General features: G+C 43.5%; 2 protein-coding genes across 3 annotated transcripts in view; one reads left to right on the top strand and one right to left on the bottom strand.

Moving 5' to 3' along the window:
- Positions 1-14,790, bottom strand: part of RSPH14 (radial spoke head 14 homolog) — a 362,664-nt gene that overhangs the window by 148,651 nt on the left and 199,223 nt on the right. The window lies entirely within an intron of this gene.
- Positions 1-14,790, top strand: part of GNAZ (G protein subunit alpha z) — a 212,095-nt gene that overhangs the window by 57,569 nt on the left and 139,736 nt on the right. Inside the window, exon 2 of the mRNA XM_077461527.1 lies at positions 12,303-13,545. Within this exon, the coding sequence (XP_077317653.1) occupies positions 12,823-13,545 (723 nt within the window). The 5' untranslated portion in view covers positions 12,303-12,822. The remainder of the gene's footprint in view (positions 1-12,302; positions 13,546-14,790) is intronic.

Below are 14,790 nucleotides of genomic sequence, written 5' to 3' on the forward strand. Positions count from 1 at the left end.
TGAGTGGGTAAGTGCTGGACTGCCCACGTGGGGGGTGCTGTCAGTGCCGCGCCGCATGGTGGGGGGGTGCTGTCTCAGTGCCACGCCGCTGAGGGGGGGGGTGTTGTTTGTTTGTTTGCCGCTCCCCCTACAGAAACTACACCTGTTTATCTGCAGGCCCTCTCCCCTCTACAGCCTTTCAAAGTTTTTACAGGGTATTTATTATTTATTTATTTCAGGTATTTATATAGTACTGATAATTTACGCAGTGCTTTACATACTGTATATATTGTACTTCGCATTGCATTAGTCCCTGCCCTCAAGGAGCTTACAATCTAAAACTCACATTCATACATACTCATACTGGGGCCAATTTAGAAAGGAGCCAGTTAACCTACCAGCATGTTTTCGGAGTGTGGGAGGAAACCTGCACAGGGAGAATGTGCAAACTCCAGGTGGGTAGTGCCGTGGTTAGGATTACAGCTGACAACTCTGGTGCTGCCAGGATGAAATGCCAATCACTTAGCCACTGTGCTGCTTAGGCCTTGTACACACTGGTTTATGGTAAACACTGTTTCTCCTGATTGGAGAAAATCAGCATTAAAAACTCACCTAAGCTGCAATTTTAATCTATTCTGGCCATTGAAATGAATACTAGGGTGCTAGATGCGCGTAGTGCGTAGGAACGTTTAGGTGTTTCTAAATGGGTTTTGCCAGGTTTGGCGTTTTTTATTTATGCCCAAAAGCTCCTCTCCTGAACACAAATTCTTCTGCATTCAGGAGAAGGATCTTTGCCTGCTTCTAAACTCTGCTGCTCCTAAACTCCTCTAAAAGCCTATCAGACTGATTTACTAAAGGCAAATCCACTTTACACTACAAGTGCACTGCCCTTGTACTTGGAAGTGCACTTGCTGTAAATCCAAGGGGGACATGCAAGGAAAATACAAAACAGCATTTTTGCTTGTACATGATTGGATGATAAAATCAGCAGAGCTTCCCCTCGTTTCAGATCTTCCCCTCAGATCGAAAGCGAGTGCACTTCCAAGTGCATTTCCTAGTGCAAGGGCAGTGCACTTGTAGTGCAAAGTGGTTTTGCCTTTAGTAAATAAAGCTTTTAATGTGCATGATTACATAGGAGGAGATTTACTAAATCTGGTGCAGCTGTGCATATTAACCAACCAGCTATTGTCAAAGGTGAATTGAACAAGTTGAAGTTAGAAGCCGATTGGCTACCATGCCTAGCGCCACCAGATTCTGAGTGCACCAGTTTTAGTAAATCTCCTTCATAGGCTTTTATTGAGGTGCATTCAGGGGCTTAGGCAAAAAAAAAAAAAAAGAGCAAAAGCCCCAAAAACATAATTTTAGGAGTAGCAGTGTGCATGAGGCCAAGGTGGGTGGGAGCCTTTTTCAAGCACAGCAAGTTCTAGCCTGGACCTTTATTTTCAAACTTGGCACCTCTGTGCAAAAGCCATTTGATACAAAACCAATTCAAAGAGATTCATTTTCTAAATGATAAGTAAAAGTCAATATACAGAAGCAATTAGGAAGACAATCATCATGGGGTTTGTTTGAATGTATGAGGAATTTTTTTTTTTTTTTTTAATTTTGGTCTATAGCAATGGATTCTGATTTGAAATGTCGAAATTCAATTTTCCAGTGTATTTTGAATCTGACTGGTTATTGTGATGCAGCACCAGCTGTCCAAGACAATGCAAGATGACTGCTCTCTCACTCCAGGCGTTTAATATTCATACATCATGTTAAATCAGTCCATGTACAATATGGTGCCACATCCCAAATGCTATCAGCGCATTGTTTCTCTAATGTTGGAGCTGTCTCAATAAGCACACATTGATTCATATACAGTGTTATGATGCTTTTCATCGCTAAGAGCTCAGCACTGAATGTCTGGAACACATAGGACTTAAGCCTCGTACACACGATCGGATTTTCCGACAGGAATTGTTTGAAGACAGGCGACCATTTGTACGCTCCATCGGACAATTGTTGTCGGATTTTCTGTGGACAAATGTTGGATGGCAGGCTTTAAAATTTTCTGCGGACACGTGTCTGTTGTCGGATTTTCCAAGCGTGTATACACAAGTCCGTCGGACAAAAGCCCAAAGTACTAACCCGCATGCTCGGAAACAAGGACCAGCCGTTTGTAATGAAGAATTAACATTTGTGATGTGCCAAATTATGAAATCTCGAAATGCAGTGCACATTCTCATCTACTTTAACCACTTTCAGACCGGACCAATTTGCTGGTCAAAGACCAGACCACTTTTTGCGATTCGGCACTGCGTCGCTTTAACTGACAATTGCGCGGTCGTGCGACGTGACTCCCAAACAAAATTGACGTCCTTTTTTTTCCCACAAATAGAGCTTTCTTTTGGTGGTATTTGATCACCCCTGCGGTTTTTATTTTTTGCGCTATAAACAAAAATAGAGCGACAATTTTGAAAAAAACGCATTATTTTTTACTTTTTGTTATAATAAATACCCCCCAAAAATATATAAAAAAAACATTTTCCCAAGTGTTCTTCCAGGACAGCCCTTGAGAGATGGAGCTTCTCCCATCGACACAGGAAACACATTGCCACAGTTCAAAAGGCGGTCCCTCAGGTCCCTGGTCAGTCATTTGTGTTTCCTCCGTCGGAGGAACATGTTGCCAGGAACCTGAAGGCCCCTCTCAGGGGCTGCCTGAGAACCTGTTAGCCATAAGGGACCGGGTCCTGTTTTTTGGCTGCAGTATTGGGTCCATACCTTTCTTTGTGGCTCGGGTACCGTCCAGCTGATTCGGAGCAGACCCGTTACCCTCCTCCTTCCAGTGCCGAGGTGGCCAGGGGCAGAATGGCGCGGTTTCCCCCAGGAGCGGTGAGTGGAACCTTCCATCTTTGCTCCTTGTTGCGGTGGGGTCGGAGACGCCGAGCGTCACTTCCGGCGGAACCGCGTCATCACTGCGTGCCGAGACTTCCGGTTCCGGGTCTCTAAGGGTACAAGGAGGAGAGGGAGAGCCAGCGCTGTGCCTGTGAAGCCCGACCAGCGTCCAGCTATACCGGATTAGCGGCGGGATTCGGAGCGTCAGAGGCGGACCGTGGAGGCTATTCCCCAGGATACTCCGGCGGAGACAGGCACCAGCCAAACCCAGGTAGGCTGCTGGGCATGCTATTACTCTGGTGGAGTGGTGGTGTTTGTAAGCTGGGCCCTGTAGTGCCCCACGGTGGCGGTTTACTCACAGTGAGGTTGTTTGTTAGTGGTGATTCTTAGAGGGACATGGTGCTGACGCTAAGAAATCCTTTGTCTTCTTATTTTCAGGCTAAAGAGATGCCAAGGGAAGACAAGACAGGCCGCAAAAAGTGCCCTAATTGTGGGAATAGGTTGTCCTCTGGCTCTAACAAAGCCCTATGCAAGCAATGCATTGCAAGCTTGCTTAAATCTGAGGCAGATTCCCCTTTAGCAAAGTTTTTGGGCTCCTTTAAAGAGGAAATGGCGTCGACCTTTAAGTCCCTCCGGGAGTTAATCACTGACGTGGGATCAGCTGCAGCTGCCTCCACGAGTAAAACAACTATAATCTCATCCTCACCATGCCTTACAACACCCAGCTCAGGGGAGCCCCGTATGGTCAGGGAGCCTAGCCCCACGTTGATTAGCCCCGAATCCTCTGACACTGACTCGGGTCAGGAAGAGGATCAAGCAGCATCTAAAGCCTCAAAATATAGATTATCTCTCGAGGAAGTAGATGAGCTAATGGGGGCTATCTATGATACGCTGGAAATTGAGGAGGAAGAAACTCAGTTATCCAGACATGATCAAATGTATGAGGCTCTGGGGAAAAAGAAAGCAAGGGTTTTCCCTATACATAAGGTGCTTTCTGACCTTGTCCTTAAGGAGTGGTCTGAACCAGACAAAAAGGTTTTCTTTCCTAAATCCCTTAAGAGAAGGTTGATGAGAGCCCAGAGGCGGTCTGGAATAAAAATCCTAAACTAGACGCCCCTCTGTCCAAAATCTCAAAGCAGGCTGATCTGGCCTTTGAGGATATGGGCCACCTGAAAGATCCCATGGACAGGAGAACAGACATTGTCTTAAAGAGGGCCTGGGATGCCTCTATGGCAGGCTTAAAACCAGCTCTAGCCACTTCCTGTGTAGCTAGAAACCTGGAGTTCTGGTTATCGCAACTACAAGAACACTTAAAAGCAGGCACTCCTAGGGGGGAGCTTTTGAAATCCTTCCCTATGCTTTTTAAGGCCACCAGTTTCATCTCTGACGCCTCCACGGACTCCGTTAAATTTACGGCTAAATCTGCAGCACTTTCAGTGGCAGCAAGGAGGTCAGTATGGATGAAAACCTGGGGGGGAGACACGGCGTCTAAAACCCGCCTGTGCAGCGTCCCTTTTACAGGAGACTTAGTCTTCGGGCCTGAATTAGACTCCGCCTTAGAAAGGACGGCGGACAAAAAGAAAACCTTTCCCGCAAAAAAGAAAAATTTTCAAAGAAAAATTTTTCGTCCCTTTAAGGAACCCTCTAAACCAGAGAAGAGTTCAACCCCCAAAAAACATTGGTCGGGACATAAAGGGAAAGGAAAAGGGGGCATACTGTTTAGCCGCCCCAATCAGGATCCCAAACCCCAGTGACGTCAGGGTTCCTGTGGGAGGAAGATTAAGCAAATTTCTTCCACAATGGGAAGAGACAACCTCGAACGAGTTTGTCTTAAACATAATAAAAAGGGGTCATACGCTGGAATTTCACAGCAACCCTCCTTCCAAGTTTCTGGTGACAAAGCTTCCAAGTCACTCAGAAAAGGCCAGGGCCTTACCTTTACTAATAGGGGAAATGGTAGATCAAGAAGTATTGACACCAGTCCCTATTCAGGAACAAGGGGACGGTTTTTACTCGCACATTTTTGTGGTAAGAAAACCGTCAGGGAGATTCAGACTAATTATGAACCTCCGTCCACTGAATCGCTCCATCCGTTACAAGAGATTTCGGATGGAGTCCATTTATTCCATAAAGAATCTCCTGCAGAAAGAGACATTTATGGCAACCCTGGACCTAAGGGATGCTTATCTGCACATTCCAATAAGGGAGGAATGCCAGAAATTCCTTCGGATGGCAGTGCAGATAGACACAAAGGTTTACCACTTTCAGTGCAGAGCACTTCTCTTCGGTCTATCATCCTCTCCGAGAATCTTTACCAAGGTTCTCGGAGAGGCTTTAGTTCCTCTGAGGCTTCAATCAGTCTCAATTATCCCCTACCTAGACGATCTGCTCCTAACAGCCCACTCAGAGAGTCGTCTTTCTCAGGACCTGGAATTGACTCAACTCAGTCTGAGTCGATTAGGGTGGATTGTCAGTCAGGAGAAATCCAAGACAACCCCAACACAGGAGATCCTGTATCTGGGGTACTGGATCAAGTCTGTAGATCAGAAAATTATACTGCCGGAAGAAAAGATTTTGAATCTGTGGCAGAGAATATCTTTTCTTCAATGCAGCCCCAAGTGTACGGTGAGGGAATTAATGTCGGTCTTAGGTCTTATGACGGCAGCCATTCCAGCCGTACAATGGGCCAGGTTCCATCAAAGAGAACTTCAGGGTTTTCTGTTAGAACAATTAAAAGGCAGAGATCTGGAGGAGGAGGTATCGATCCCCTTAAGGGTAAAACGCTCCCTCTGGTGGTGGAAGGACAGGGAGAACCTAAACAAAGGGGTTCATTGGGTCCTTCCTATCACTTCAACACTAACAACGGATGCGAGCAGTTGGGGCTGGGGAGCCCACCTAGGCTCAAGCTGGGTCCAGGACAAGTGGACCCCGGAGGAGAAATGTTTCTCTTCCAATTGGAAAGAACTAACAGCAATCCTGAGAGCTGTTCTAGCTTTCCACCCCGCAATACAGGGTCACCATCTACAAGTCCGTTCAGACAATACGACGGCTGTAGCATACATAAACAAACAAGGAGGAACCAGAAGTCCTCGTTTGATGTTGGTAGCCAGACGCATTCTCCAGTGGGCAGAAGCCAATCTGGAATCCATTTCTGCAGTTCACCTGAAAGGGGAGCTGAACAACAAAGCGGACTTCTTGAGTCGACAGAGGATTTCGAACCAAGAATGGTCCTTACACCCAGAGGCATTCAATCTCATAACAGCTCACTGGGGAGAACCAGAGGTAGACCTTTTTGCGAGCAAGAAAAATGCAAAGGTTCCAAATTTTTTCTCGCTAAACCCAGGAGATCAACCCCTGGCGGTAGATGCCTTGCAAACTCCATGGACTTTCAGTCTGGCGTATGCATTTCCCCCTCTTCATCTCATTCCGAGGGTCCTAGCAAGATTCCTCAAGGAGAAAACCTGTTTGATTCTAGTAGCACCTTTTTGGCCCAGGAGACCGTGGTTCACAACGTTGCTACAATTGACAGATTGTCCGCCTCTAAGACTTCCCTACAGACAGGACCTCCTGTCGCAGGGACCTCTTTACCATCCGCAGGTCGCCACACTGAAGCTTTCAGCGTGGTTACTGAGGAGGAAATCTTAAGGAGTAAGGGCCTGTCAGACGAGGTAATTGCGACCTTACTACAGAGTCGCAAACCAGTCACGAGAGCTATTTACAAAAAAGTCTGGAAAAAATTTAATAGCTGGCTGAATAGCCGTGACATAAATACGGCTAATATTCTACAGTTTTTACAGGAAGGTGTAAACAAGGGTTTAACTCTAAGTACTATTAAGGTACAGATAGCTGCCTTAAGTGTATACCTAGATGAACGCTTACAGGAAAATCCTTTTGTCGCTAGATTCTGTAAGGCAGTCGCTAGACGTAAGCCAGTCAGAATCACAAAAGTCCCATCCTGGGATTTAGCAGTTGTGCTAAAAGCTTTCTTGGGGTCACCCTTTGAGCCTATCTCAGAGGCCTCCCTAAGGCTTATTACCTTTAAGACAGTTCTCCTGGTGGCAATCACTTCAGCCCGTAGGGTCAGTGAAATCCAAGCACTTTCCATCAGGGAACCATTCCTACAGATCCTAGAAGACAGAGTCATACTAAAGACAGACCCTGGGTTCTTACCAAAGGTAGCATCTAGCTTCCATAGGTCCCAAGATATTGTCCTCCCTTCATTTTGTCAAAATGCAGCAAATGAGAAAGAGGAACGTTTTCATTTATTGGATGTGAGGAGGTGTATTCTAGAATATCTTAAAATAACAAATCCATTCAGAATCTCAGACTCCCTTTTTGTCCTTTTTTCCGGACAGCGTAGGGGACAGAAAGCTTCAAAAGTAACCATAGCTAGATGGATTAGGCTAGCTATAGCAGAGGGGTATAAGGCCTTGAATAGAGATCCTCCTGAGGGTGTTAAAGCTCACTCCACAAGAGCGTTGTCTGCATCCTGGGCAGAAAGAGCTGGTGCCACCCCGGAGCAGGTATGTAAAGCAGCCACATGGTCAAGCTTTTCCACCTTTACAAGGCATTACCGACTGGACTTAATGTCTAGTCAGGATCAGGCCTTTGGGAGGAAAGTCCTCCAGGCCGTGGTCCCCCCCTAATCTGGTAAGTACTTGGTGATCCTCTCAAGGGCTGTCCTGGAAGAACACTTGGGAAAACTGGAGTTAGTACTTACCGGTAACTCCTTTTCCGGTGGTCTTCCAGGACAGCACGATCCCACCCTTTATTTGATTGTAGTGATGTACTAATGTTATTACCTGTTATGGTTTATATGTTTTTCAGTTCCATCCTTCGGTTCTTGGTGAATGACTGACCAGGGACCTGAGGGACCGCCTTTTGAACTGTGGCAATGTGTTTCCTGTGTCGATGGGAGGAGCTCCATCTCTCAAGGGCTGTCCTGGAAGACCACCGGAAAAGGAGTTACCGGTAAGTACTAACTCCAGTTTTTTTCCCTCAGTTTAGGCCGATACGTATTCTACATATTTTTGGTAAAAAAAATCGCAATAAGCGATTATTAATTGGTTTGCGCAAAAGTTATAGCGTTTACAAAATAGGGATAGTTTTATAGCATTTTTATTAATAATTTTTTATTATTTCTTTTTTACTAGTAATGGCGGCGATCAGCGATTTTTATTGTGACTGCGACATTGTGGTGGACCCATCGGACATTTTTGACACATTTTTGGGACCATTGTCATTTATACAATAATCACTGCTATATAAATGCAGTGATTCCTGTGTAAATGACATTGGCAGTGAAGGGGTTAACCAGTGGGTGGCAGTGTAGGGGTTAAGTGTTCCTAGGGGTGTGTTACTAACTGTGGGGGGGTTGGGATTTCATTTAGTGAACACTGATCTCTGCTCCAATCACATGGAGCAGAGATCAGCGTCACTAGTTGCTAGGCAGAATGGAGAAATGTTGTTTACAATGGCATTTCTTCATTCGGCCGCTCCGTTAGACGATCGCGGGGATGCCCGCGGCGATCGAGTCCGCGAGTCCCACGACTGGACTCACGGAGGTCCCGACCAGCGCGGGAGCACGCCATCGGCGGCGCGCTCCCGATGGCAGGGCGGCAAATTTAAAGGGACGTACATGTACGCCCATTTGCCTGCCCGTGCCATTCTGTCGACGTACATCGTCGTGCGCTGATCGGCAAGTGGTTAATGGGATAATAATGAAGCTGCTTTGCTGGTGATATTGATGGAGTTATTCCAAACAAATTTTCAAAGGCTTTTTTTTTTTCTAGTGATATCAAGAATAATATTATTAATATTTATAATTTCTTTTTTGTTTTTTTTGGTGCAAGTTACCACAATTATCCCATAGTTTTTAAGATCAAAGATACAACTATGTTGGTATCCTTTGTTAATTTTACATTGTATTTTTTAAAATGTAACTGCCTACTCCCAAACTGTCATTTGAAGTAAAACACATAGCCAAGTATTATTCTCCACAAATAAAATTACACATGCTATCTGCCAATAGAATCAAAAAGTGCATTCTATGCATCAAAAAATATAGAAAATATACCAAATCAAATTATTATTCAACCAAAAAAAATAAATAAAGGCCTCATGCATATGTCCTGCTTCGTAATATAGGGGGTCAACAATGCCAAGAGTTGGTGAAAGCAGAGGTCCGTCATCCGGAGATAATTCCAAAAAACATCTGGATTATTCTCCTGGAGCTCCTGCAGCAAAGGCATATGACATAATTGGTCACAATTAATAAAGCAACCAATTTTTAGTCCAAGAAATCCTCTTCCTGTTCCTGGACTGGACTTGGATCAAAGCAATAACTCCAAGGCCAATAATAAATAACACCTTATCTCCTCCTATTCCACATCACGGCCATTCAGAAACGAACTGAAAAGCCTTAATTGAAAAGCGCAAAATGAAAAGCGCGAATCAGCACTGACCAAACTTCTACTAACACGAAATTAGCAGAAGGAGCCCAAAGGGTGGTGCTAAAGAGCTGAAATACTGCGTAGTACGTGACTACAGTGGTGTTTGTTGGGCGACAATTGTGTGCCGTTTATATGCAAGACAAGTTTGGGGCCAACGCCCTTCGGACAAAAGTCAGCGGTTTTGTCTGCGGAAAATCCGTTTGTGCGCACGAGGCTTAAGTTGACTTCTCCTTTGCCTTGTATAGTGTTGTTTAGACAGATGTGTTACTGGATGCTTTCACTTTGCAACGGTCTTTTGCAAACTAAGTTGATAAAAATAAGCGTTTGTTAAGAGCAAGCTGTAAAAAACACTTATTTCTATACAGTGAATATGTTTCTTGTGGCAGATACATACAAACTTCTGCAACTGCTTTTTTCAGTGCTTGGTTATTGATTCCATGACATGATATGACCCTGGTGGTGTGACATTTCGTCTGTCTCCCTAAGTAATCAATGGTGCTTTCAGCTTACGTAATACTCTTCTGTTGAAGATCAATATATATTGAAAAAGATAAATATCCATTGTTCCTTTAACCATAACATGATATGGGGGTAAAGGAAAGGATAACACATGACCAGGAAGAAATGTAAGCAACGCAACCTGTATGTGCGTTCAGACTATACCTAGTCCATTTGCACAATACACATTTAGTTGTTTCCAGCATTAAATATTATTATTATTTTTACTGCATCTATAAATCCTACAAATCAAGAGGCATTTTCGTTAGCGATATATTTCATTTTCATCCTATATTTTCTGTATTTCGCATTATTTCAGGCCTTTTTCTGAACTCATCAAAATCACTTTGTAGCATTTAAAATATAACCCAGTTACTAAAATCTCATATACGTTTTTACAAATTAAAATCTACAGCTTTAATGAAAAGGATACCTGATGATCCTGAAACAGTAAGGTTATACTGCTGCTACAGGAGGTTTGGACATTGTCAAACAGGCAAAAATGTTGAAGGCCATCCCTGCCATGCCTCAGTTTTTGTACTTGTGCCATTATAATGCCCATAGTACACAGCGTGCTGTGTCTGCTCTGCAGAAGTGGAGCAGGCAACGATCTGTCATTCAGTCGCTCCGCTCAGCTCAGCAGGGGATCACAAAACCAATCCCCTGCTAAGAAACACCAGATCTGGGGCCTTATGGAGGTAGGGTGTTTTTGGAATACAATGCCTTGAAAAAGTATTCATACCCCTTTGAAATTTTGCACATTTTGTCATGTTACAACCAAAAACATAAATGTATTTTATTGGGATTTTATGTGATAGACCAACACAAAGTGGCACATATAGATAAAGTGGAAGGAAAATAAATGGTTTTAAAATATTTTTACAAATAAATATGTGAAAAGTGTGGCGTGCATTTGTATTCAGCCCCCCAAGTTAAAAGAACCACCTTTCACTGCAATTACAGCTGCAAATCTATTTGGGTATGTCTCTACCAGCTTTGCACATCTAGAGAGTGAAATATTTGAACAATGGCTTTCTTCTTGCCACTCTTCCACAAAAGCCAGGTTTGTGGAGTGCACAACTAATGCCGCGTACACACGATTGGAATTTTGGTCGGAAAAAGCTCTGATGGTTTTCCCGAGGGATTTTGCTCAAGCTGTTTGCATACACACGGTCACACCAAATTCCGACCATTAAGAACGCGGTGACGTACAACACATACGACGGGACTAGAAAAAGGAAGTTCAATACCCAGTAGCCAATAGCTTCCATCTCGTAGTTGAATCTGAGTATGCATACACACGATCGCAATTTCCGAAAGAAACTTTTTCCGTCGGAAAAATTGAGCACTCAATCTTTTGTTGGCCGAAATTCGGCCAGCAAAATTCCGATGGAGCATACACACGATCACATTTTCCGAAGAAAAGCTCTCATCAGCCTTTTGCTGGCCGAAATTCCGACCATGTGTACGTGGCATAATAGTTGTCTTGTGGACAGATTCTCCCACCTGAGCTGTGGATCTCCGCAGCTCCTCCAGAGTTACCATGGGCCTCCTGGCTGCTTCTCTGATTAATACTCTTCTCACCCAGGCTGTCAATTTAGGTGGATGACCATGTCTTGCTAGGTATGCAGTTGTGCCATACTCTTTCTATTTTCAGGTGATGGATTGAACAGTGCTCCGTGGGATGTTCGAAGCTTGGGATATTTTTTTTTTTAACCTAACCCTGCTTTGAACGTTTCGACAATTTCATTCCTGACACGTCTGTTGCGTTCCTTGGCCTTCATGATGCGGTTTGTTCACTAAGGTTCTCTCACAGAACAGCTGTATTTATACTGAGATTAAATTACACACAAGTAGTAGTTTTGGTGACTTCTGAAGGCCATTGGTTCCACTAGATTTTAGTTAGGGGTATAAGAGTAAAAGGGGCTGAATAGAAATGCACGGCACACTTTTAAGATATTTATTTGTAAAAAAATGTTGAAAACCATTTATCATTTTTCTTCCACTTCACAGTGATGTGCTACCTTGTGTTGGTGTATCACATAAAATCCCAATAAAATACATTCACGTTTTTGGTTGTAACATGACAAAATGTGGAAAATGTCAAGGGGTACGAGTACTTTTTCAAGGCGCTGTAGATGTTTCAACTCTAGCCATAAATGTGCCTGCTGCTTTTCAGTTTACTGGTGCATATTCCAATGTCAGAAGAGGACAAAAAATGGGGCAACCTCCTTTTCCTACACTGAATAGCAATTTATGCCAGTGATAGAAGGTTGCAAACCCGTTTAAAAATGATGGATAGCTGATCTCGAGTTAGAGTTTCAGTTTTTCTGCCATTTGATAATATGTTCATTTACCAACAGTTCTATATAACGATATGGTTTAGTAATTATGTCATTATCGTGGTTAATAGAAAGCACTTTGTATTTTTTTTGAAAGTGGAGGATGTACAAATACAAGTATTTCATGTTTGCTTTTCTTTGTGTCTGACAGGTGCAGATCATTGTCGGGAACAGGGTGAAAAAAGAAAAAAAAAACCCATCAAAAAGGCCAGTGGAATAAATGAGAGGTTGGCCACAGAATCTCTTGCGGCACGGAGCAGAATCACCATGGTAACCAGAAAATACAATTAAAAAGGCAAGTGAGGTAGAAACAGATGAGTAGGCAGCTCCTTACCTTTGGACAGAAGGAAGTGAAATAATTATGCAGGAAAGAAAATGGTATATGACAATAATGGTTACTCATTGGAGACGGGAAGTATCTTTTTATTAAAGAAGGAATGTGCCACTTTTATCTGAAAGGAAGGGGAGTGCCATGACATTTGTTGAGGAGACCATCTGCTTAAGATTGTATTTTTCCTTATTTTTCGTTTGTTAGGCATTGACACTTATTGTCCAGGCTGATTGTACTTTTTTTACCTGGTTTAAAACCCGAGGGACACAATATTTCTGAGGCAGAGAGGAAAGATAAAGAGAGAGAAAGGGAGTATCTCCACCATTGGCAAACACCTACCATGGGATGTCGGCAAAGTGCGGAGGAGAAAGAGGCTGCAAGGCGCTCGCGCAGGATTGACAGGCACCTGCGCTCGGAAAGCCAGCGCCAACGTCGGGAAATCAAACTTTTGCTACTCGGGACCAGCAACTCTGGTAAAAGCACCATTGTAAAACAGATGAAGATCATCCACAGTGGAGGCTTTAACCTGGAGGCATGCAAAGAATATAAACCCCTCATTATTTATAATGCAATTGACTCGCTCACTCGCATCATAAGGGCACTTGCCACACTGAAAATCGAGTTTCACAACCCAGACCGAGCGTATGATGCAGTACAGCTCTTTGCTTTGACTGGGCCAGCAGAGAGTAAGGGTGAAATTACGTCTGAGCTCCTAGGAGTCATGAAGAGACTGTGGGCAGACACGGGTGTCCAGGAGTGTTTCAGTCGCTCTAATGAGTACCATCTGGAAGACAATGCTGCTTATTACCTCAATGACCTGGACAGGATAGCAGCCATTGAGTACATCCCTACTGTAGAAGACATCCTGCGCTCACGAGATATGACTACAGGCATTGTGGAGAACAAGTTCACCTTTAAAGAGCTAACTTTCAAAATGGTCGACGTTGGGGGTCAGAGGTCTGAAAGGAAGAAGTGGATTCATTGCTTTGAAGGTGTGACAGCCATAATATTCTGTGTGGAACTCAGTGGATATGACTTGAAGCTTTATGAGGACAACCAAACAGTGAGTACAAAAATATTCCCGGGGAATAGGGATGTTCTTCTGCTGTGGTTTTTTTATGTTTTTATTTTTTTATAGTTCTGTTTAAAGTAGGGAACGGTTAGAATCCCAGTCAGTTGTTAAGGCTGCGTTTGTCTCTGATGGAAGATTTCCCTTCACTTTATTGCACCAGTAACTACAAGATGTTGGGGTAGTGTCCCCAGTGGGTATGTGGACAGTTGTACAAACATGATAGGGGTTCTAATGCATGTCTACTCCGCTAATAACAGTTTTTATTGCTGTTAGTGTCACTGATGAGATCTTCAGTCTTATGGCCCATACACGCGATTCGAAAATGTAGTGTATTTCTATTGTATTTTCAGACAACAACTGTACTGATTAAATGAAAATCGTACAATCTGGCATCATACGAGAAAAATTTTATCTTTGTCCAATCAGATAATATCGAATGAACTGCTCTTGTTAAGCTCTGTACTAGCAATCCAATTATCGTACGATCAATTCGAAAGCAGTGTTTTTCGTCGATTTTTGGATCGTGTGTAGGGGCCATTAGTGACTGTGAGATAAGAAAAAACTCTCACCAAGGTGGTCACAGACAGTGATAAAAATCTGCCAGGTTGCAGTCCTGCCCTTTGGAGCCCTTTCGCTCGAGGGCACATTGGGCTTGGACAATGAATTAATGGGAATTGTAAAGACCTGCTAACAGATGCACACATGCTGAACATGGCCAAAAGCACCTCTATCAGTCTGTGGGGTTGATATAGTAAAACTGGAGAGTACAAAATCTGGTGCAGCTCTGCATAGTAGCCAATCAGCTTCCAGACTTTTTTTTCTGTCAAAGCCCAATTGAACAAGCTAAAGTTAGAAGCTGATTGCCTACAATGCAGAACTGCACCAGATTTTGCACTCTCTAGTTTTAGTAAATCAACCTCTGCATGTCCCATAACTAAATTGGAGAATACTAACTGTACCAATGGTGCCGTTCACCTCTTATCTATGCATATAAGAATGTGCATACTTCATATATTCATACCGTAGGTCAAGGGCAGATAGCACCACCAGTTTACTCAGTAGAATAAACATTGCCTACAGAGACTAGGTGAAGTATATTTAAGAAGAGTACACATTCTCTCTAGCTATCAAGCTCTTCAGAAGCCTTCTATGCTAAAACAGTAACAGTTCCAACACTGTCCCCACAAACTAGTATTTTGCACCTTCAAACTTTCAATTTCACAGCAGGTTGTAGGC

The sequence above is a fragment of the Lithobates pipiens genome, unplaced genomic scaffold (assembly GCF_037356315.1).
Source record: "Lithobates pipiens isolate NorthernLeopardFrog02 unplaced genomic scaffold, aLitPip1_a1.2 Scaffold_3, whole genome shotgun sequence".
NCBI classification, from domain to species: domain Eukaryota; kingdom Metazoa; phylum Chordata; class Amphibia; order Anura; family Ranidae; genus Lithobates; species Lithobates pipiens.